At 41.3% G+C, this 23720-nt stretch overlaps 1 protein-coding gene across 1 annotated transcript in view; it reads right to left on the bottom strand.

Annotated features, from left to right (window-relative positions):
* The window catches only part of CEP128 (centrosomal protein 128), a 407170-nt gene that overhangs the window by 339966 nt on the left and 43484 nt on the right, over positions 1 to 23720 (bottom strand). Inside the window, 3 exon segments of the mRNA XM_030558988.1 lie at positions 17961 to 18077; positions 21447 to 21519; positions 22661 to 22752. Of these exon segments, the coding sequence (XP_030414848.1) occupies positions 17961 to 18077; positions 21447 to 21519; positions 22661 to 22752 (282 nt within the window).

Below are 23720 nucleotides of genomic sequence, written 5' to 3'. Positions count from 1 at the left end.
GTTACAGGAAAGTAGTCACAGAGAGAGTAGCTCTCCTACTAGAGAGGAGCTCCTAGAGAATCATAGGCCCTGAGGAGGAGGGCTATGCAATCCCTGAGTCCTAGGACAGAGACCTGATTTTAAGTTTATTTGTATTTAATGAAGTAGAATCCCAGCAGGGGGATTCGTCTTATACCTTGTTGGACCTGTGTGGAGTTCTTAAGGAGCCCTGAAAGAAGGGAAACGGAGGGAGGAAGAGAGTGCCTGCAAGGCTCCTCCCCACCCCAGGCAAGCAGGGGTCCCTACAGGGGAGGCACACCCTGTAACATATGGATTTGTTTATATTTACACAGTTCGGTCAACTATAACATTGCAACAATATAGCTTTTTCATTTTATATTTTCAAAAAGCAAATGTTAAATTACACACAGTGAGATTCAGAATGTATTAAAAACTCAGCCTAGGAAAAAGATACAATATAACTAAAGTATTATTAGAAACAGTTTCAATTATTACAAAAGTTTCAAAGAAACACACTTTATTTTCTATTGTACATAAAGTAAAGGGTTTGTTTCCTGATCATGTTTCAAATACATTCTGAATCTTGCATTGCTGTGTTCATTTCAATGTGCAATCACTGAACTGTGGGTATGTTTTTTGTATTTTTTAAAAATAAAAATTAAATACTAAAAGCTATATTAATGGAGAAGTCAACATGAGAGAGGAGCAGAGGTTGCCATTCCTCCCCAGAGGTTACTCAGAACACTACCAACATCTCCCTAATTTTCATCGCAGAAAATTGAGATGTTTTAAGGGCAAACTCTTGCCTTTGCAGAGGCAAGTGTGTGTGTGTGTGCATATGTGTATGTTTGGTTTGTTTATAAAAGAGAATGTGAAGTTTTCCTGTGGAGGTTTTCACTATAAAAAGGGACAACTGATTTTCCTAAAACATAGTTTTTCCGAGAATGTTCAAAATATGGTTGTGTGTGTCATTGAACTCAGTCTACCCACTGTTTACGGTCCAAAACTTCCTCCTCTCTATTTTCTCTGAAACAAAAATGACAAGATACTAGATATGTTGTTTGCAGTGTTGTTATAGCCATGTTGTCCCAGTATATGAGAGAAACAAAGTGGACGAGGTAATATGTTTTAATGAACTAACTTTCATTAATGGAAGAGATAAGCTTTCAAGCTGCACAGAGCTCTTCTTCAGGTCTGGAAAAAGTAATCAGAGTGTCACAGCTAAATACAAAGTGGGACAGATAGTTACGCATAAGGCATTAGATACTAAAACTGATAGAAAATATAACTGATCTACAAAAGAGCTAGGATCCTGAACATTATGCTATGTAAAGCCTTAGATATTGTGCAATTCACAGCATTTCATAAAAATGCAGCTTATTTGGATAACACTCATTTATATGATGCTATTTATTTGCATACTCATCCCACAAACTCATAGTAAGTACAAAACAAAGCAAAAGCAAAATAGGAGTTTATGTATTATTTTGCCCTTTATAGTTTGTTTTTACTGTAAAGTGCTTAAGATATAAAGCAATGTATGCCCTGATCTGATATGCATGTTGTCTTTAAAATGCTTTAAAATTACAGCAACAGCTTAGAGCCTTAATGGAAGGCCCTTGGGTTATATTTAAATATTTAATAACAGTTTTTCTTTAAATTTGCATATTTCCATTACAAACAACTCAAATTCTTGAATATTACGCTAATGTAAACATGAGGTTGATGAATCTGAAATCTCACATTAACATATTCTCTAAAAATACTTTTCTTCTAATTTTGTTTTAAATTACAATTTTAAAAAATTAATTTCCAGATCTACCACTTGCACAGATAACTGCTTCAAATGCTGCCATAATGATATGTGTCTGCACATAGACTTTGAAGACAAAAGACTAAGTTAATGCAATGTTAAGCATTCAAATGTTAAATGTCTCAGCTAAAGCTAAATATGTAAACTTCATTATGCCCCCATGTCTCAATTACTTAATACAGTTTTCCTTAATCACCTATGTAGCACAGGAAAGAATTCCCAAATGCACCTTTCTGGTTCCAAAAGGGGTTTTGCCTTTGGATGGTGGCAGCATTTACCAAGCCAAGGTCAGAGAAAAGCTGTAATCTCGGGAGTTTAATACAAGCCTGGAGTAGCCAGTATTAATTTTTTAAATCCTTGCGGGCCCCCATCTTCTGCACTCAAAGTGCCAGAGCAGGGAATCGGCTTAACACATGCTAAATGATATTTAGGCCATTAAACAACAACAACATAAAATTTTAAAAAGCACTCTCACACCACTGGTATTACAAATATGTTGCTCTATTTTATTTTCCTGGTATAGTAAAAATAAATAGTCCATAAATATTTCAATTTAAACAAATGTAATAGGCATATCAAAGAGCTAAAAATCATAGAAAAGAAAGTGACATTAAAATAAAGAAAATGAAAGGAACTCTCATACACATAAATCTCTTCAACTGCAAATGCAGCTACTTCAGGGTGGAACCAACTAGGCAACCAGTTCATAGAGCAAAATGCAAAACAGTTGGGGAAAGGGAACATTTGGTCAATTGTATCTAGTCAAACTAACTGTTTGTATGAACCCTACTATCAGAATATTAAAGTCTGTGCAAAGCAGACAGACAGACCATTAGTTTTTAAAATATCACCTTAAAGGCTCACACACTAGACTGCATCTGAAAACTTCTGATAATTCAACTGCTCTTATTTACTACAATGCTATCCTTGCTCTGTTCAACCTTCTACTTCTTTCTGACAAAGGTAAAGCCAACTCTTACTGGGTATGGGCTAGAAAGAATGGGCTTTTCATGTGTATTTGAATGAAAAGATGTTTATGGAAACAAATATTTTGTTATCTTTGCATGTTAATGTTATAAGTTCAGAGACAGGTAGGCGACATAATATCTTTTATTGGACCAACTTCTCTTGATAGAATGGACAAGCTTTTGAGCTTTACAGAGTTCTCCCTCAGGTCTGGAGAAAGTAACTAGAGTGTCTGAGCTAAATACAAGGTGGGACAAATTGTTAAGCGTAAGGGGTTCACAGTGCTATAGGAGACCACTTACAATGAAGTGGGCAATTAAGGATTAGCAGGCAGTAAACTGAATCACAAATTTTTGTAATGAACCATAAAAGCAATGTCTCTGTTAAGTCCATGCTTTTTATTGTCTAGAAGAGTTACATATTTTAGCTCTCAGGCCTTTCTTTTGAAGGTGTTGTGCAGGTTTCCTTTGAGGTCAAGGACTGAGAGGTAAGAAGTGGAGTGATTACCTTATGAACAGTGTTCACCCACAAGTAACTGGGTGTTTTTCTTTTATCATTTTTCTGTGTGAGTTCCTTTGAGAGCATAGTTATTGCCTCAGCAGGGCCATCCTGAGGATTTATGGGGCCCTATGTAGTATTATTAAACTGGTGACCCTATGCCTGACAGCAGCCCAGGCTCGCATATGTATTTGAGATAAGGCTGGTCTTTTGAAGGATTTATTTAAAAACAAAAAAAAAAAAACTATATGGCTGAAGATCCAAGCATTTAAGGCTAAAGATGAATACTCAGATTGTGCATCTAAAACTGTATACAAGGATTTTTTTTTAGAGGTATGATTTTATAATCTTCAGCAACACACTAATAAAATATTTTTAAAGCAAATTTTAAACTAAGGTCCTATGGAGTAACATGTTCTGAGTAAATATTACCATAATGCACAACTGTTTTTGTCAGTAAATTCAGAAACTGACAGTATATACCTGGGGGTTGGCAAATGCCGGTTAAATGTCTTCATTACCATTTGAATGGCTCTTTAACAGTTTCAATGTTGTGCTAATAAGTCTGGCAGGCAGGAAGGCTTTTTCACTTTTAAGAATGAGATCCCCTCTGGAGGAAGACTCACCAGACTGCAACAGCCATCTGTGCCAGGAGCCTGCAGGAAAGGTCAGAACAAGGATAGGAAAGCGCAGACGGATGGACATTAAGACCCAGGGGTGCCCCAAAATTTTGGGTGCCCTACGCAGCTGCATATGCTGCATATGCCTAAGGACGGCCTTGTCTCTCAGTTTACTCCGATAACAGTTGTTGGGGCATCTGATGCACTAGATGAGTTACACCACATGTTGTGATAGGCATGTGTAGGACCCATGGATCTTAAAAGGTGTATTGGGGTGGGGGTATGGATCATCATAGCAATGGAGATAAGACTGCAGATTTTTCATCCGTTGTTATTGCATGAGCTGGTGCCACTTTGAGTTGGTGTGCTCTTGTCTGTGGAAAGCTTGCTTCTGATGATGAGCTTGGTGAGGTTGCAGGGATTGTTTGAAGCCAGAAGAGGGGTTTGGGAAAGAATTTTTTAAGGTTGTGGTCCCCATCAAGCATGGGTTGCAATTGTTTGATGATACCACATATGGGTTCTAGTGTAAGGTGGTAGGTGACAACTAGAGATGTCCAGACAGATGATTCTTTTTTCTTATATGACCGTTGATAGGGATGTGATAGTTGTGGGTGCTGACATCTTTCTTGTGAAATAATTCCTTAAGGCGGAGTTGGTAGAATTAGGTTAGAAAGTTCTTATAAGTCATCTACTGGAACGCAATTTGAGAAGAGATTATCACAATAAGCAGGTAAACCACTTATCATTTGGGCAAAAAAAAATATTATTTTATAACTCAGAATATTTACATAAATTTAAAGCTAAGTGAGAAAAAAAGATGTGTCTGGAATAACCAAAAGAGTATTACATTCACAAGGGACTGAAGAAAACCAACCATGCAAGTTGCTACCAAAGGAATATGCCAATGGGCCTCCTACTCCACTGCACTTATTAGAAGAACGGAAAACTCTGACCATTGACCCAAAACTGTACTCCTGGCTTTGTGGCATAAAAACATGCCTCTATCTCTAGCCTGAGCTAGAATAGGTAGCAAAAAAATGGTTACTATCCTTTTGAAATGATTGTTCTTCAGGATGCGTTGCTCATGTCCATTCCATGTTAGGTGTGTGTACGCTGCCTGCACTGTTGCCAGAGATTTTTCCCTTATTAGTATCCGTTGGGCTGGCTCTAGCACCCTCTGAAGCTACACACATATGTACGGGTATAAGGGACACTGTCAAACCTACACACTCTCAGTTCCTTTTTGCCAGTAACTCCGACAGAGGGTAGGAGAATGGGTTATGGAATGGATGTGGCAAACACACCTCAAAGAACAGTTACAAAAGGTTAGTAACCATTTTTTCTTCAAGTGCTTGCTCATGTCCAGTGCATCCTAGGTGATCCACAAGCAATACCCCAGGAGCTGGGCTCAGAGTTCATGGATGTGCTGACTGCAACGCTGCTCTCCCAAAACTGGCATCGTCTTGGGCCTGTTGGGTGATAGCATAGTGGGATTCGAAGGTATGAACCGACGACCAGGTTGTGGCTCTGCAGATGTCCTGGATTGGTACCTGCACAAGAAACACTGCTGATGATGCCTGGGCTCTTGTGGAATGAGCGGTCACAATGGCCAGAGGTGGTTATCCAGGATGAGTTTCTTTGGGTTGACACAGATAGCCTGCTCATCCTTTCTGCTACTGCTACACAGAGTTGTGTGGATTTGTGGAAGGGCTTAGTCTTCTCAATATAAAAGTTGGGGGACTGCCTAACATCCAACACATGAAGCAGTAGTTCCTCAGAGCTTTTCTGAAGTTTTGGGAAGAAGAGAAGTTGAAAGATGACCTGGTTTTTGTGGAATTGTGACACCACCTTTGGCAGGAAAGCTGGACATGGGCACAGTTGGCCCTTGTCCTTGAAGAACACCAGATAAGGTGGTTCTGACGTAAGGGCCTTGATCTCAGAGACCCTTATGGCCGAGGTAATCACCACTAGGAAGGCAACCTTCCAGGAGAGAAGTAGTAGTGAGCACAACATTAACTGCTTAAAAGTAAGCCTTGATAGGACCAGCTTTAAGTTCCATGGCGGATGGGGGCAGGGGGGTTCACAAATTTGAGGACAGAGTCTTTCCAACCCCTGGAGAAACCAGACTATGATTTTGTGAGAAAACACTGATACGCCATTTACTGCAGGTGGATGGCTGAGATAGCTGCCAAATGAACCTTAATAGATGAGTGTGCTAGACCTTGCTGCTTTAGGTGGAGAAAATAATCCAAGATCAGCTGAAGAGAAGATTGAGATGGAGAGAGATCCCGTTCAGAGGTCCAACAAGTGAAACGTTTCCACTTGGCCAAGTAGGTAAACTGGTGGAAGGCTTCCTACTAGCTAGCAAGACATGATGAACTTGTTCCTAGCAGGCCTTCTTCAGGGTTCAGCCACGAAGCGTCCATGAAGCATCCACGCAGTCAAGTGCAGGGAAGCAATGTTTGGATGAAGCAACCGGCCATGGTCTTGTGAAATCAAGTCTAGGTAGAATGGCAGCGAGAGTGGCACTGCTACCAAGAGGTCCAGAAGCATGCCAAACCAATGTCAGCATGGCTACTCTGAGGCTATTAGAAAGATTCCTGCCTTGTCCCATTTGATTTTCAGAAGAATGCTGTGAAGCAAGGGGATCGGGAGAAAGACATATAGTAGTCAGTCTGACCACAAGAGCAGGAAGCTGTTGGAGAGGGAGTCTGCGCAGCAAACAGAACTAATGGCATTTTTTGTTCTGCCTGGTGGCAACAGGTCCACCTGAGAAGGCCCCAACTTTTGGAAGATGACACTGATGAACTCTGGATGAAGAAGCCACTTGTGGTGAGAGGAGAAGGACAAACTGAAATGATTCGCCAATACGTTCCAGGCTTCTGGGAGATGGGACACCTCAAGATGAATGGAGTGTTTCACACAGAAGTCTCATAGACCAATGGCCTCCTGACACAGGATAAAGGATTGAGCCCCTCCTTGCTTGTTGATATAGAACATGACCACTGTATTGTCTCTCAGAACTTGAATCACCTTGCCTGAGACTTAGGGAAGAAACACTTAGCATGCCAGGCACACTGTCATGAGCTCCCTGACGTTTATGTGAAGAGAGAATTCTTCCCAGGACCAGAGGCCGAGTCCTGATGTATTGAGATGGACTCCTCACCATATGTTTGATGTATCCAAGACTAAAGACATCAACAATTGTGGGGCAATGAAGGGCACTCCCATCATTACTAACCTGGGTTCTCTCCACCAGCCCAGGGAGGTGAGGACCAGGATGCAGGGGGAATACCATAAATACTAAGTCCAAGTGGTGTCTGCAGTGCTTGGGGAGTACACTGATGCTAGCCACATCGGGGGCGGGGGGGAGAAGAGGCGCTGAGGAGAAGCCTTGCATATTGAACCACATAAGTGCAAGCCACCATGAGACCCAGTACCCTGAGGAACACTCGAGCTGTCATATTTGGATGGACCATTACCCTGGATATCAGGTTTGCCATGGTCTGAAAGTGGGTTCTCTAGGAGGAAGGTCCAGGCTTGGGTCAAGTCAAGCAGAACCCCAATAAATTCCATTCTCTGAACCAGGAAAGTATCAGAGGGGTAGCTGTGTTAGTCTGGATCTGTAAAAGCAGCAAAGAATCCTGTGGCACCTTATAGACTAACAGACATTTTGGAGCACGACAAACCCAAGAAAGAAACCAACAAGAGTCCACTGGCCATCACATACAGTCCCCAGCTAAAACTCCTCCAACGCATCATCAGGGATCTACAACTCATCCTGGACAATGATCCCACACTTTCACAGGCCTTGGGTGGCAGGCCAGTCCTTGTCCACAGACAATCTGCCAACCTGAAACATATTCTCACCAGTAACTGCACACCGCACCATAGTAACTCTAGCTCAGGAAGCAATCCATGCAACAAACCTCGATGCCAACTCTGCCCACATATCTACACCAGCAAGACTATCACAGGACCTAACCAGATCAGCCACACCATCACCGGTTCATTCACCTGTACATCCACCAATGTAATATATGCCAACATATGCCAGCAATGCCACTCTGCTATGTACATCAGCCAAACTGGACAGTCTCTATGGAAAAGGATAAATGGACACAAATCAGATATTAGGAATGGCAATATACAAAAACCTGTAGGAGAACACTTCAACCTCCCTGGCTACACTATAGCAGATCTTAAGGTGGCCATCCTGCAGCAAAAAAACTTCAGGACCAGACTTCAAAGAAAAATTGCTGAGCTTCAGTTCATCTGCAAATTTGACACCATCAGCTCAGGATTAAACAAAGACTGTGAATGGCTTGCCAACTACAAAACCAGTTTCTCCTCCCTTGGTTTTCACACCTCAACTGCTAGAACAGGGCCTCATCCTCCCTGATTGAACTAACCTCGTTATCTCTAGCTTGCTTGCATATATATATATACCTGCCCCTGAAAATTTCCACTACATGCATCTGACGAAGTGGATTTCACCCATGAAAGCTCATGCTCCAAAACATCTGTTAGTCTATAAGGTGCCACAGGATTCTTTGCTGCTGAACCAGGAAAAGAATTGACTTCTGCTCATTTATCAGCAGGCCCAGCACCCTGAAAGTAGTTCAGACTGTGCTGATGCTGTCTTGCATTTTAGCCTGTGGCCAACCTTTGATCAATCAATCATTGAGGTACAGGTAGACCTGAACATCTCACCACTTGAGGAAGGCTGCTACAACTGCCATACATGTCATAAAAATCCTTAAGGCTGCCAACAGATTGAAGGGAAGGGAAGGGAATTGATAGTGGCAATAACACACTACAAACTTAAGAAATTTTCTGTGGCTACGGAAGATAGAAATGTGCAAGTATGTTTTCTTTAAGTCAAGGGCACTGTACCAGTTTCCTGGGTCCAGGGCGGGAATGATGGAAGCCAGGGAGCCCATGCTGAATCTCAGTTTCTTGGCATATCCACTGAGGGGATAGAGATCCAAGGTAGGAGTGGAAGCTGGCAGGGAGGGGTGGATAAAAACTGAAGGGTATATCCAACTGTCACTGTACTCAGTAACCATCAATCCAATGTTATGTATGCCCAAGCAGAGCTGAAGAGAGACAGACATTCCAAAAATTAAAGGGGAGGTGGATCTGAAACAGCAACTGGTACAGCACCCTCATAGGCACCTTCAAAAGGCCTGCTACAAAAGTATCTCTGAGGCCCTGACTGGGAGGCTAAGGTATGCAGGAGTGGTTGGAGCCTTTTATAACCCCTGCCCTTTCTTTTGTAGGGCTCCTGTTTTGGAGATCCTGAGAATCCAGGAGGCTGCTGCAACCTGAAGTGTTTTCTTGAGGCAGACAGAGCGTACAGGCCTAAGGATCATAGGGTGGCCCTTGAGTCCTTCAGTCCATGAAGTCTCATGTCTGTCTGCTCTGTGAAAAAAGAGGAGCCTTCAAATGAGAGGTCTTGAATTGTGGGGAAGGCTGGAGGACTGGAACCAGGAAGAGCGCCTCATGGTGACCACAGTGGCCACTGTCTTGGACACCAAGGGTACGTCCACACTACCCGCCAGATCGGTGGGTAGCGATTGATCTGTCAGGGACTGATTTATTGTATCTCATCTAGACGTGATAAATTGATCCCCGAACACGGTCCCTGTCGACTCCGGAACTCTACCAGGGCGAGAGGCGGAAGCGGAGTTGACATGGGAGCCGTGGCCGTCGATCCCGTGCAGTGATGACGGTAGTAAGTCAATCTAAGATACATCGACTTCAGCTACGCTATTCTTGTAGCTGAAGTTGCGTATCTTAGATCAATCCTCCCCCACCCCTCCAGCTGGCATAGACCAGGCCCAAGTCAGCAGCGTCCAGAACCACCTAAAGAGAGGTCCTGACATGTTCTTACCCACAAACTCCTGTTCTGACTCAAGGCAAGGAGTCTTAGAACTTATTCAGGGAGGCCCATAGATTAAAATCTTATCTCCCAAGTAAAGCTTGCTGATTGGCATATGCAGTTGCAGGCTACACGTGGAATAAACCTTTCTTCTGAAAAAGTCCAGTTTCTTAGCGCCTGTTTGTTTCAGGGTAGCACTCGACTGGCCCTGCCTGGCCCTTTTGTTAGCAGAAGACAACCTCAGGGACCAGGGGGAGGGTGCAAGTGCGGTAACTGAACCCACTTGCTGGAATATAATACTTCTTTTTTGCCTCTTTGAAGTGGGAACCAGAGAAGAAGGAGTTTGCCATAGGACCTTGACTGGTCTCATCACCGCCTCCTTGATGGGCAGGGCCACTTTGGATGGAGCTGCTGCAATCAGGACATCAATGAGGCTGTGTGATGTCGCTGAGTTCTTCTATCTCCAAGCCCAGGACTGAAGTGACCCACTGCAGAAGGTCCTCATGGGCCCTGAAGTCATCCTAGGGAAGTAGGCTGCTGGGACCTGAAACAGCCTCATCTTGATGGGGCAGGAGGAGGAGGTTTGCACCAGAGGAGGAGCTCCTTCCTCTTCTTCAGCTATGTCCACTGGAGGCATGTCCTGGATTTCAGTACCGGGGCCAGTACTGGAGTCTGGATCCGGTGCTGAGTAGAAGGGATCAGTAGCCTGTCTCTCTGAGGTCACCGAGTAGGAGCGATGGGATGCAGGCCCCAGTACTAGGCGAACCCCCAGGCGTTCCAGTAGGGTCACTGCACTGGTCAGTGATGCACTGGCCAGATGCCCATCGGGGGACCAGCAGTGAAGTTTGATGGGGTGTAGGCTGGGTACTTGTGGTGGGCTTTTGGCAGTACATAGGGTTTTCCTTTGGACTCCAAAGAGGATTCCGTTCTCGGGAACCAAGGTACCTGCTTCCGCTTTCATCCAGTGCTGGGGTTCCAGGGACTAGTGGTTGCCGGGGAGTGGGAAGCTGGGATCAGGTAGAACTTGTCCCTGGATGGTGCCAGGAGACCCGGTGCCAGGAAGGCACCTGACGCAACCTGTTCCCTCCTGCTTCCGGATGGGGTTGGAGGGACTGGAAGAGAGAGAAGATCCTTAGCTGCCTGGAAGGCCTCTGGGATTGACGGCACTTTCAGTTCACCCGTACCATGATGGCTCCCTGGTGTCAATGGAGGTTCCCACTCTGGACTCAACTCCATTGTCGATGGTGCCAATGCGGGTCCAGGGGTAGAAGAGTGGCCAGGGCAGGTGCAAGGATATTTCGTTCCCTAGGCAAAACTTCCACCATGCGCCCCCCCACGCCCTGTAGCAGCTCTCCTCCCCCCACCCTGCCCTGAGGCGCCCGCCTATGGCAGTTCCCCACCTCCGCCCTGAGGCGCCCCACCACACAGCAGTTCCCCCCAGCCTGGGGAGCTGTGCAGCAGCTCCCCAACCCAGCTCACCTCTGCTCTGCCTCCTCCCTGAGCACACCGTCACCACTCCACTTCTCTTGCCTGCCAGGCTTGCGACGCCAATCAGCTGTTTGGCGCCGCAAGCCTGGGAGGGAGAGAAACAGAGTGGGGCGACGTGCTCAGGGGAGGAGGTGGAGCAGAACTGAGCTGGGGCGGGGAGCGGTTCCCCTGCATGCCGTGCCCCCCCTTACTTGCTGCAGGCGGCCCTCCCTGCACCCCCCTGCCCCAGGTCCCTCCGCCTAAATGCCGACGACAACCAGGGCGGCCGAAGATCCAGCCGCCACAGTCGCCACTGAAGGACCCAAAATGCCGCCCCTCAAATGCTGGCGACTGCCTAGGTCGCCTAATGGGTTGCACCGGCCCTGAGAGTGGCCTGGCATGGGTCTCACTCACTCTCCCTGCCTATCTCTCATCTGCACTGGTGAGCACCCTTTCTCAGTGCGCTGCTTTTTGTGCTTCTTCCTCAGCATCAGGGACAGAGAAGAGTGCTGAGAAGAATTCAGTGCCGGGGGAGTGCTTCACATCAATGCCGAAGTACTCGATGTCGAATAGGAGTAGCTCAGTTCTGAGACAGATCTGAGGGTGGCTTTCATGATGATAGTCTTTTGTTTGATGTCTCGGTCCTTCTTAATGTGGGATCTGAAGTCCTGACAGATTTTGCACTTGTCCTTTACATGAGAATCCCCCAAGCACTTAAGCAACTCGAATGCAAATCAACCACAGGCATAAGTTTTCCACAAGAGGCACAAGGCTTGAAGTCCAGGGACTATGGCATGCCTGGCTCCTGGGGCAAAAAGTCCTTTGAAAACAGGAACTATATATACTATCACAACTTGCAAAAACTACACAAACTAAACCAGCGATTCTCAAACTGTGGGTCGGGACCCCAAAGTGGGTCAAGACCCCATTTTAATGGGGTCCCCAGGGCTGGCTTAGAGTTGCTGGGGCCAGGAATCAAAGCCAAAGTCTGATGATGTACTTCCCCTCCTTCATAGGTTCTTCCAGCTTGCTGGAAAGATCTTTTGCTATGATGTGAGTCAAGCAGTCTCCCTTGTCTATCAGCTCTCTTTGAGAGGTCTCCATTGTATACAGTTCCTGGGGCAATTTTTGAGAGTGTGTATTCCCCTTAATGGGCCATCATCTGTGTCTGCCCCACTGTTGTACCTCAAAGGCTGGTTTTGGGTGTTTCCAGCTTACAACATATTTCAGTAACACACACATAGCAAAACTTCATAACTTCACATACAATGATAGCACACATACAATCAAATAGGATATTAATGTTCCACAGATCAAGACTTAAAATGATACCTCACAAGGCATGCTGTACAAAACACATCATCATATCACCATGGTAAATATGAGGTGTCAGGGTGTTGCTTTGGGGTACACCAGTGTTACACCACTGCATACATGTGCAGCTCCAGAGGGCGCTAGAGCTGACCCCACAGATACCACTAACAGAAAAATCTCCAGCAACAGTGCAAGCGGCATGCACACACCTAGCATGGAATGGACATGCGCAAACACTCGAAGAACTATTTTGATTCATATAGTGCCACTGATGCACACAGCATTTTAACAAAATATAAACAGACAAGTCTTTTTGCCAAAGAGCTTGTATTCTCAGTAAGGCAGCATGTAGTAAGTAAGTGGTGTGGGAGCGGGAAGAACAACTGCAAGAGGATTGATTGCACATTTTGTTGCTTCTGTAGGCTGAGCTCACTGAATACTCCAGGGACTCCTTGCATTCCTCCATTCTTGTCCACAAACGCCCTGTGTCCCACCATCCCGTCCCCCTCTACTTCAAGTACTCCCTGCATCATCCCCATCTCCTCCCTCATGTCAGGGCCTCTGTATGTCCCCCAATTTCCTCCTTTCCTCCACTCCCAAAGTCTTCCCCATTTCTCTCTTCCCCCTTCCCATTTAGACAAACAGCTTGACAGCATGTCTCTGTTTGGAAGGACTCACAAAATCAGCCAAAAAAAATCATGTGATTTTTAATGTAAGTTGCATATGCATCAACTTAATGCTAAAAACTAGTTGTGCATATTTATGTTTCTCTTTCTAACTAAAGAAGACATTTTGGAAAAAGGTTTTTCAAGGAGGAAAGCAAAGCTGCACTCTATACATTTATTTAAAGTCTGTCTTCACATTGGGGTGGATTTTAATCATGATTTAAATCAGCAAGCAGGAAACCTTGATTTAAGCCATCAATTTTCAACAAGTTTTGAATCTGTACTTTTTAGTTCTTTTCCTAAGGGATGGTAGATTCTCATTTGTTGGTAACCATTAAAATGAGTTGATTTACAACTAGATATCCCTATAAACTAAATTTGGTGCTTCTTTTTGCTAACCAAGAGTATACATGATATCTATAAGAATTTATTTAAGCAACTGTTGCTTCATTTACATTTATTCTGATTCATTTGATATTTATTATTTTAGAAAATGGTGTATGAAGCATGTCATATACTGATAGTTAATTTTTTACTTGTGATTTGTATTAGGCTTTGTTTGGATGGAAATTCAAATTCAATTAAAATGCCCAAAACCAGCATTTTTTAAATTAAATAAAACTACTTTAAATGCACTGGAAACCTAAGGGAAAAAGGGTATCAAAAAGTTTATCAAAATAGGTTTTGCATTTAAAACTAATGGATTTATTAAACAAATGAAGTATTATCTGTTTAAAAAGTATTTAAAAAAATAAACCTGCATTTAAATAAAAAATCCTTCAATTTTTATCCACACTGCTTCACATGCATATAATGTTTAAACACTATTAGTAATCCTTGTAGCTCAGAAACAAAGGAAACAAATGCTACTAATAAAATAATTTTAATCATACCAGCCACAACATCATATAGAAAGAGACTCAAAAACATGGCTTAGCTGTTAAATTTGAAGATAACAAATATTCCTAATACATTCTACATAACACATTGTCATTTTTAAAAAAAAATCAATTAATTTAAGGACAGCAACATGATAGAATAAAAATAATAAATTTGAACATTCAAAAATGGAAAACAATCACTGAAAAAAGAAATTAGTCATGTTCAGCTAGGCTCTGCAAGTATGCAATTGCATTTGTTAAATTTAGCATGATGGCTTTTGTAGGATGGTGAAACACTGACAAGTAGTGGCCAGTTCCCGTCATTGCATTCTTTTCAATATTTACCAGCATCAACATTTAATTCTTTAAATGATCTCTCAGTTACAAAGCTGAAAGGCATATTTGAGCTGGTTTGATTTAATGAATGTAACTAATATCATTACCTAAATTATACAGTCACAACTAGTTTAGAAACATTCCTTTATAAACCATTCAGACCCAATATTGAATGGAGACATTTTGGGATAATTAATATTTCCAATTTCTGGGCTTTATTTTTAGTAGCACGATTTTTAAAAGTGTCTTGGAAAACAAAAAGGACTTTTCTTTTATTCATCTGTGAGATAAACTTTTTTTTAAATTCCTGTATGTTTTTCATGCTGTTTTACAAAAGATGAAGGGTAAAATTCTGGTACTACTGAAGTCAATGGACGTTTTGCCATGGACTTCAACAGAGCCAGGATTTCACCCAAAGAGTCCTATAGATATTTTATAACTCAACCTTTCGAGCAGGTTACTCAGTTAAATAAGAACATTTAAAAGTCCTTTAGTGAAATTACAAAGTCTATTGTGCCTGAAAGAGTGTAAATGAATTCTCATATCTAAATGCACAAATCAGAGATTGCAAGTTACTCAGCTATAAGGTCCGGGACTTGTTATATTCTGTTCTGGACAAATGTTAAACACACAGCAAACTAAGGATATAGCAAAATAGTGATTTATTTCTGTTAATCCCCTGCAGGACTGGAAACCAATACTTTATAAGCATATTAATATGAAGTATTAATATATAATAGCGGGTTCTGCTAAAATTGACATTTTGAAGACATTGCTGTAAAATGTTTATTGGCAACTCAATACAAATACTTTGGGAACTAATAAGTCTTCTTGTGAGCTAGTCCTGAACCAGCACGCAGTGACTAGGGGGAAAAGTGCTGATCCCTGCCACATCTTAAAAAACTAAAACATTCCCACTGTTATGTATCTCATCTTTTGAAACCAATATACACAACATCAAAAAGAAACTTCTCCCTATAAAGGCTGGTATCACCAGGCAGGAGCTTCACTCCAGCTCCAAAGCATGAGTTGCCGCACACAGTCTCAGTCAAGGAGGTTTATTTTCTTAACAATGGTTAACAAACAGAAAATCTTAACTCAATCTTTGGCCTCAGGGTCATCCTTTCCAGGAGTCTCTAGCACTCCAGATCCTGGCAGGTTCCCAGCCTCAATCAGCTCCACTCCTTGCATGGAGTAGCAGCCATGCTTCCCTGAGCCCCCAGCCCCTTGCTCCAAGGACATACCAGAGGAGCTAGCTCCACTCCTGTGTGGCTTTCCCTTCCCAGGGCTCAACCTGCCTCAGTCCTTCCTCCTCCAGCAGTCTGCTAGCAGCCCTTTATAGGCCCAGGTGTAGCCCAGCCATCTTTAATTAGCTGGATTGGGCTCATCTACTTTGATCCAGGGTCACTGGGCTTCATCTATCTACAGGGACCAGCTACCCTGTGACAGATGGTTAATGTTTTATATGCAATTAAGGGGATGGCTCTTCCAGTACTGGTAACAAGATAAAGAGCCTCTCTCCTCAAGTCCAGCCCTGGTCAGCAGTAGAAAAAAGTCAACACCATCTGCTGGCTATTCTGCGGTCTAGTTTATAGGAAATAAGTTGGGGGCTCTCAGTACAATTCTCAGTGGACAGATGTCCATCACAAAACCTACCACTAATACTGTCATTAATCAGCTGTCTTGCTGTCAGTCTCAACAAAAAACCAAAGAATGCATGAGGTAATTTCTCTAGCATTCAGGCAGACAAGAGGCAGTGTATGGAAACTTGAAATATTGCTGCCTATTCTGTCCACTATTTTCCCTTGAGTAATTGGAGAAAGAAGAATTCTCAGTTTCCACCTCATGGGCAATCTTCAGTGAGCTCCATACAAGGGGACCCCTTGGCCTGTCCAGAATCCTACACACTTCCATAGGCGATACAGACATGCAAAGATCATTTCAGGATCAGGGCCTCTGACAATGAGCCACTGCCAATGATCCATCTAATCACTATTTCAAAGCATGAATTAGTAGGATTAAAGTACTAAAATGCTCTTTTTCAAAATAATACTCGAATGAATTTTGTCCAAACTGCTGTTTAATAAACTCAGCGAAGTGTTTAGAGATTATTCATCAGAAGATGCAATAGCATAAAATTTAACATCAGCCATTAAAAGTGCAACAGATTGTTCCAAAGTGCTGTAACAAAGATTATGGAAGCATACATCTTGCTCGGGAAACATACACACAGAACACATTCATCATTAGCAAAACATCAGTCTTTAATTTGAAAATGAATTCCCAACTGTCAAAATGTCCTTAAGGTAAATCATTACTCCTTACAAAGGGCAAAAAAGGAAATTTATTTATGTCAGCAGGTAACAGTACCAAATCACACATCAAACAGCTCTCATTAAACATAAGTCCATGAAATGAACAGTAACACAGTCTGAAATTTGAAGAATTTTTCTCTCAGAAAATCCTAAGAAATACTTTCCTCATCTGAGAGGCCTAATGAGGCACTCTCACCCACCTCTCCCTATCTACAAGGGAGGAAGGGAAGGTAGAAATGTAAAGCTGTTACTGACATCCAATCGGCAAAGTACGAAGAACGTTTTGATAAGCATAACTTTTTTCCCTATTAAAAGAGTATGTTATCTTCTTAAATATGACCATTAAGAAGAATTTATAGCCCTCTACAAAATAGAAAGTGTCACTATAAATTAATCCACTTCAGTTTCCACTACAGTGTATAATCCACAGTTGCTTTTTAAAAAGCACACAAGTTGCCACTTAAAGTGACAAAATATTAAATTAATTTCATATCAGCAGTGATCCCCATTGTATAGTCAAAGATGGGATTCCAAATCATAGCTCTAACTCTTAGTCAAATCAAAAATTAGAATGCAAAATATTCAGTCTTCCTGGTTTCTCATGTGTTAGTTGTTTTGAAAGCAAGCACCTTGCCTCTCTTTTGTCTATTTTATACATTTTTTAAAGAAAGAGGAAAAAAGGGTCAGGGAAAAATTCTCCTCATTTTCTTTTCTAAAATGAACAATAATTGAGGTCTTCTCCTCAGCACTATGCTTGTGGCTCACCACATTTAATTCACTTTGAGAGCAAATGATTTCACAGCACTGGAAAGGTGCCTAGCCAGTACGTTATATTTAATTGGCCCACGTTACATTTTATTGGCCCATAGAACAGTACTCAAAAAGTGATTGCTCACTATTCCTAAATAGTTCAATTTTAGAATTAAAAAAAAACACAGTACAAACATTTTTAAATGGATCAAACCCAGGAACCAGACTTTTTCTTAGGATCTGTGTGCCACTAACAAGAAGCATTTAACACTAGCAACACTGCATCAGGGAATAACAGTTTCTATAGATTATCGCTGTCCAGGGGTATATCCAGCAGAGCTTGTTAATATACATACTTTTAACCATGGAAGAGTGACACTTGACCCCTTGCTTCCTTGTCTGAGCCAGGCTCACAAGTACAGCAAGAACTTAACTGAACTATCTTGCATACCTCCTGCAACTGCATAGACATATGTCCTAGTTGGTCCTGGCGTCTTTCTACCACCTGCCTTTCTGTGCGCATTTCTTGTTCTATCTCTTGAAGTCTTCTCTCTACCCGCTCTGATACCTTCCACACACCAAAAAAAAAAAAAAAAAGAAAAAAAAGAAATTACCATTAGAAATTTTTTCCACATATCAAAAGCACATTTTTTTTTTTTAGAGTGGAGTGGTATAGGAAAAGAAAAGGAAAACAGTTTATAAAATAGAATTTGAAAGTTAATGGAAAATAACCACTTTGGGGAGCATTCTTACTCAAAATCAAAGACTCAAAATGGAATAAGACCTGTTATCTTGCCAGTCTACCCTACTCTAATCACTGCAGAATTTGTCTCTATAGTACATGTACTGATTGCTTTGATCAGTCAAGTGTTAAATATCTCTAGTGATGGGGCTGCCACCTTTTTCAGCATGATACAGATGACAGGGCACTGGACTGGGATGCAGGAGCCCACCCGGAGTTCTATTCCCAGCTCTGTCACTAGCCCAGTTAAACTTGTGCAAGGCACCTAACCTCTGCGCCTCAGTTTTCTCACCTGTAAAATGTCAATAACCTCATTTGTTAAGTGCTCTGAGATCTACTGCTGAAAAGCTCTATAGAAGAGGTAGGTACCATCATCACTGAATATCACAGTTTATTAAACTATCACTGAATATCACAGTTTATTAAACCTCACTTTTAAGAAGGTTTTCTTAATATTCTGTTGAATCCAAGGTCAGCATTAATATGAATACACGAATCATTTGCTACAACAACTGGCTTCCCTCTCAGATTACAGGTACAGTAACTGGAACTGAAACTAAAATAGAATAATTTATGGTATCTTCAATTTAATCCACTAGCAGACAGCACCCTCTAGTGACCTATGTGAATTGAATCTGCAATGAAATTTGATGTCCTGACTATATAATTTTTCACTGTTCTCTATAAGTAATGAATACAGAACATAAGACAGGCTTAAAAATGTGTTTTACAAGCACCAGATTATTAACATACTAAACAGGAAATTGATAGTTACAGAAAATTGATCAGCTAAAGCTTACACAAGGTGGGTAAGGTACACCTCTACCTCGATATAGCGCTGTCCTCGGGAGCCAAAAAAATCTTACCACATTATAGGTGAAACCGTATTATATCGAACTTGCTTTGATCCACCAGAGTGAGCAGCCCCACACACCCGGAGCACGCTTTACCGCATTATATCCAAATTCAGGTTATATCGGGTCGCGTTATATAGGGGTAGAGGTGTAATATCTTTTATTGGACCAACTTCTAGTGGTGAGAGAATGGTGTTGGTTCAATAAAAGATGCTACCTCACCCACCTTTTCTCTCCAATATCCTGGCACCGACATGGCTAAAACAATATGGCACACAGTTAAAAGTTAATCAGCTAAAAATAAAGCTAATGTAAGAAAAGGTTCATCTTTTAAATAACTTTGGTGCAGTGACACAAATGCTGAGATTGATAGAATACTCTCCATCAGTATAGGAGAGAAAATGATAGTTTTAGAAAACTAGGGAAGCAATAACATTCACCCTCACCAAAAATAATATAAGAAAAATATAACTCTTGAAAGCTCTGAGGACTCCAAATGACATATACAGTAACACTACATGTTAAGGTTTCATTCATTAACTGGCACTATGTACTCTCAAAATGAACTCTGAAAATGCCTTTTTTTTTTTAAAGTAAAAATGTAACAGATTAGCTATTTTATTAACAGAATATTTTCCATTTAAGGGCTTTATTGATTCTGGTTTAAGACTTCTAATTTTGTTCTGTGTTGTGGAATTATGAGCTGACTCCAATATTTAAATAATACAGATCCTAGGGTTTACTGTTGTCTAATGCATGGAAGTTGCAGAGAATTGTCATAAACAGATGGTTAAGGGTTAATGTCTCTTTTACCTGTAAATGGTTAAGAAGCTCAGTAAACCTGGCTGACACCTGACCAGAGGACCAATAGGGGGACAAGATACTTTCAAATCTTGGTGGAGGGAAGTCTTTGTTTGTGCTTTTTGTGTTTTTCGCTGTTCGCTCTTGGAACTAAGAGGGACCAGACGTATATCCAGGCTCTCCATATCTTTCTGAATCAGTCTTTCATGTTTCAAAATTGTAAGTAATAGCCAGGGAAGGCGGATTAGTCTTATTTTTGTTTTCTCAACTTGTAAAGGTTTCTTTTTGTTGGAAGGATTATTACCTCTGTTTGCTGTAACTCTGAACCTGAGGCTAGAAGGGTTTCCTCTGGGCTATATAAATGTAAGTACACTGTAAAGCATTTTCCATCCTGATTTTACAGAGATAATTTTTACCTTTTCTTTCTTTAATTAAAAGCTTTCTTTTTAAGAACCTGATTGATTTTTCCTTGTTTTAAGATCCAAGGGATTGGGTTTGATCTCACCAGGGATTGGTGGGGGGAAAGGAGGGGAGATGGTTAATTCCTCCTTGTTTTAAGATCCAAGAGGTTTGGATCTGTGTTCCCCAGGAAAGGTTTTGGGGGAACAGAAAGTGTGTCAGACACTAAATTCTGGCTGGTGGCAGCGTACCAGATCTAAGCTAGTAATTAAGCTTAGAAGTGTTCATGCAGGTCCCCACTTTTTGTACTCTAAAGTTCAAAGTGGTGAAAAAAACCTTGATAGTTGTCTAATGCATAGAAGTTGCAGAGAATACCTTCCATAATTTTCATTTGTTCCCCCTCTGATATGCTATCTAGCTAACAAAAGTGCCTCTGCTATTAGGATGAGATTATTTGCAGGCTCCTGGGTCAAAGGACTTAGATGAACTGACCTGGTCATATTCTGCCAGAGAAGATCCCAGCGTGCTCTGTCTTCAAAATTTACTTTTCAGTGTTACCATTAGTAAATGGAGCTAGCTAGCTAGCTACTGCCTTTTTTTTTGGCACGCTAAACTTCTGCTACAAATAATTTTAAGGCATAAAATCCTTATAACAGCAACATCCTAAGCATATTAAATGATTATTTTGAAAGGATAGCTCAGTTAAAAAGGGTAACTGACATACAAGTTGACTCTGGAGAAAGGAAAATGTACTTTTAATTACAACAAATTATTTTTAGAGCTTTAAAAGGATTTTTTTTTTTGCTGAAAATGCTCCAAATAATGCTCAGCACTCAAACTACAGCACTGCCAGCTTTCTCTATGAAAATTTATTGTGAATGAACAGAAAAATACCCCAAACAATAAAATGCCCCCATTTAGTTCAACTAGCAAGGATCTGAGGGATGAAACACATTACATTTTTACTACACAGTGAAAGCACCCAAGCCGACTGAGCCAGACTTCACTATGTTTTAAGGACACACTAACATGTTGGTGTTAAATTGTTTGGCAAGATGCATGTTGAACTAGCAACTAGCTACATAACACACCTGTTCTCCTTTCTCCCCAACCCAGTTAGCTACGCTGAAAACACACTCACAGTTTCTTGCCTTTGGGATTCAGTGAGCTTTTCTGACAAGTCTGTCAAGATCTTTTTGGTTTCTGCATCAGTCCTTAAAAGGAAAAAAATGCAAAGATTAATTTTAAATTTTAATAGTATGGGTTAATTTAAACTGAGCAGCAATTATATGCCTTTAATTAGCATTTATTTATTTGGGGGTTTAAGCTTTTGCAATGCCTGCATGTTAGAGCAGTTTTAAAAACAGATCTTTTCTGTCTGCAAACTCCTAGACAAAGCAGTGGTCAGACTCAGGTGGCAAACCCACATATTAAAAATGTATCCACACTTTGAGGGCAGAAAATGGGAAGCTAATTTGTGAGACATGGCACCACTCTTAAACTATGAAATGTATGACATGTAAAAAAATCAGCAAGAGCAGAATCCAGAATGCAAATCATTTCTCAAGTTACTTTCATCAATAATTTTGTTCTAGGATTCAGATTTTAATGAGGACACAGCCATTACATAGTAGCTATTCTAAGTAGTGAGAAAGTCATATTCCTGAGTTTTAGCTGCCCAATCACTTGCAATAAGATAGTGCTAATATTTGCTTTGTCATTCATTTAGAGATCTGACAGCACTTTGCAAACAATTAACTTAGTCTTTGCTACACATTTTGCAGATTATGCCCATTTCACAGAACAACAAGTTGAGGCACAGAAACCATAAGTGACCTGCTCAAGGTCCATCTGTTTTTTTGGATACTACAGAAAACCTTAAAGGTCTCAGTCAAAGCTCATGGAAATCAATGGTAGTCTTTCCATTGACTTCAGGGGGCGACTGATCAGGTCCTAAGCACAATCTACCAGTGGAAGAGTTGAGAATAGTACAAATGATTCCCATCCCCTAACCCACTGGATAAGCCAATGGAAAACGCTACCTTTGAAAAGGATTGTGTTAATTATATACTGAAGATGAAGATGATGCGACTTAGATAATTTATCATACAGGTTTTCCTCCCGCCACATTTTGGAAGGAAGTTCTAAAACTCTCCTCCTTTTAAAATTACAAAAGGAAGCATATTATCCATTTTGTACTCCTGTGATTTCTTTTTTATATTTTGTTCCATTACACGGTTAAACCAACAAAAGTTAATTTCTATATTTATAAACAGCTCTTAAACTACATTTCCTAATTTATTCTTTAAACAGCTCATCTTTTCTGCCTGATGTGGAAATGGATACTACTTATACCGGTATCTTCTTGAAAGCTCCCTGCTGATATCATCTCCTAGGCGAACCTGTTCACTGCTAAGGTCTCGAAGGGAGTGGTGTAAGGAATGTAGCTGCAAATGAGAACACACAAATTAAGCTGAAAAAGTTTGAAATGTCTTTCTTCAGTGTCATTTCAAAAGGAAAAATGTATTTTAAAACTTTTTAAAGAACCATTTAAACAAAACAAAGGTTAAAGATGACGAAGGTGTCAGGACCCTCAGGTCTGGAATTGTTTATGGTCTGCTTCTGGTTCTAAACACTACAACTATATTATTTCATATGTAATTTAACATTTATTCATAGTGTAGGGCTGGATTAGGCAGGTGTGCTAGTATAGCACTAAAGCTTTTCTCCCAGCAACCATATCACAACAGCACACTTCTCAGCTGTGCAACAGAAAATGAAGTAGCAAGGTTCTATACTGAGGTTGTTCAAGTGCTTTGGAGCGTATTGATTTCAGTTACCCGTCCCTTTCACAATCCAATCCTGGTCTCCCTGCTCCAAATCAATCAGCAGATCTCGGCAAGTGGAGAAATTAAACTCTCTGAACCATTTGTATTACCTTTCTAAGGTGATCTTGAAAATTTAACTTGGGTTCTCCTCTCTGAGCAATCGGAGTAGTATAGGTACAGTGTAAAGCAGCATGGTGGAATAGGAAATTGCTAGGGGATGGGGGAGAGGAAGTAAATCTAATGAGAAAATACCATTTATAAATGAATCTAGACTTACATGGATTTAAATTATTGTGGAATTATCAATATACTTCATCACTTGTCATATCTAACAAAAATATGGGAAGACCTGGCAAGGTAAACATAGGGAATGGGAATGCTGAGATTGTGAACGTGGCAAAGGGGGAATACCATGATTCAAGATGTGGTAAGTGAGATTTGAGCATCACCTGATCCCATAAGTAGGGGGGAGGGATAGCTCAGTGGTTTGAGCATTGGCCTGCTAAACCTGGGGTTGAGTTCAGTCCTTGAGAGGGGCCATTTAGGGAACTGGGGTAAAAATTTGTCTGAGGATTGGTCCTGTTTTG

This window comes from Gopherus evgoodei, chromosome 4 (genome assembly GCF_007399415.2).
Source record: "Gopherus evgoodei ecotype Sinaloan lineage chromosome 4, rGopEvg1_v1.p, whole genome shotgun sequence".
Lineage (NCBI taxonomy): Eukaryota > Metazoa > Chordata > Testudines > Testudinidae > Gopherus > Gopherus evgoodei.
Note: the sequence above shows the minus strand (reverse complement) of the source record. Positions and strands in the feature narration are given on the sequence as shown.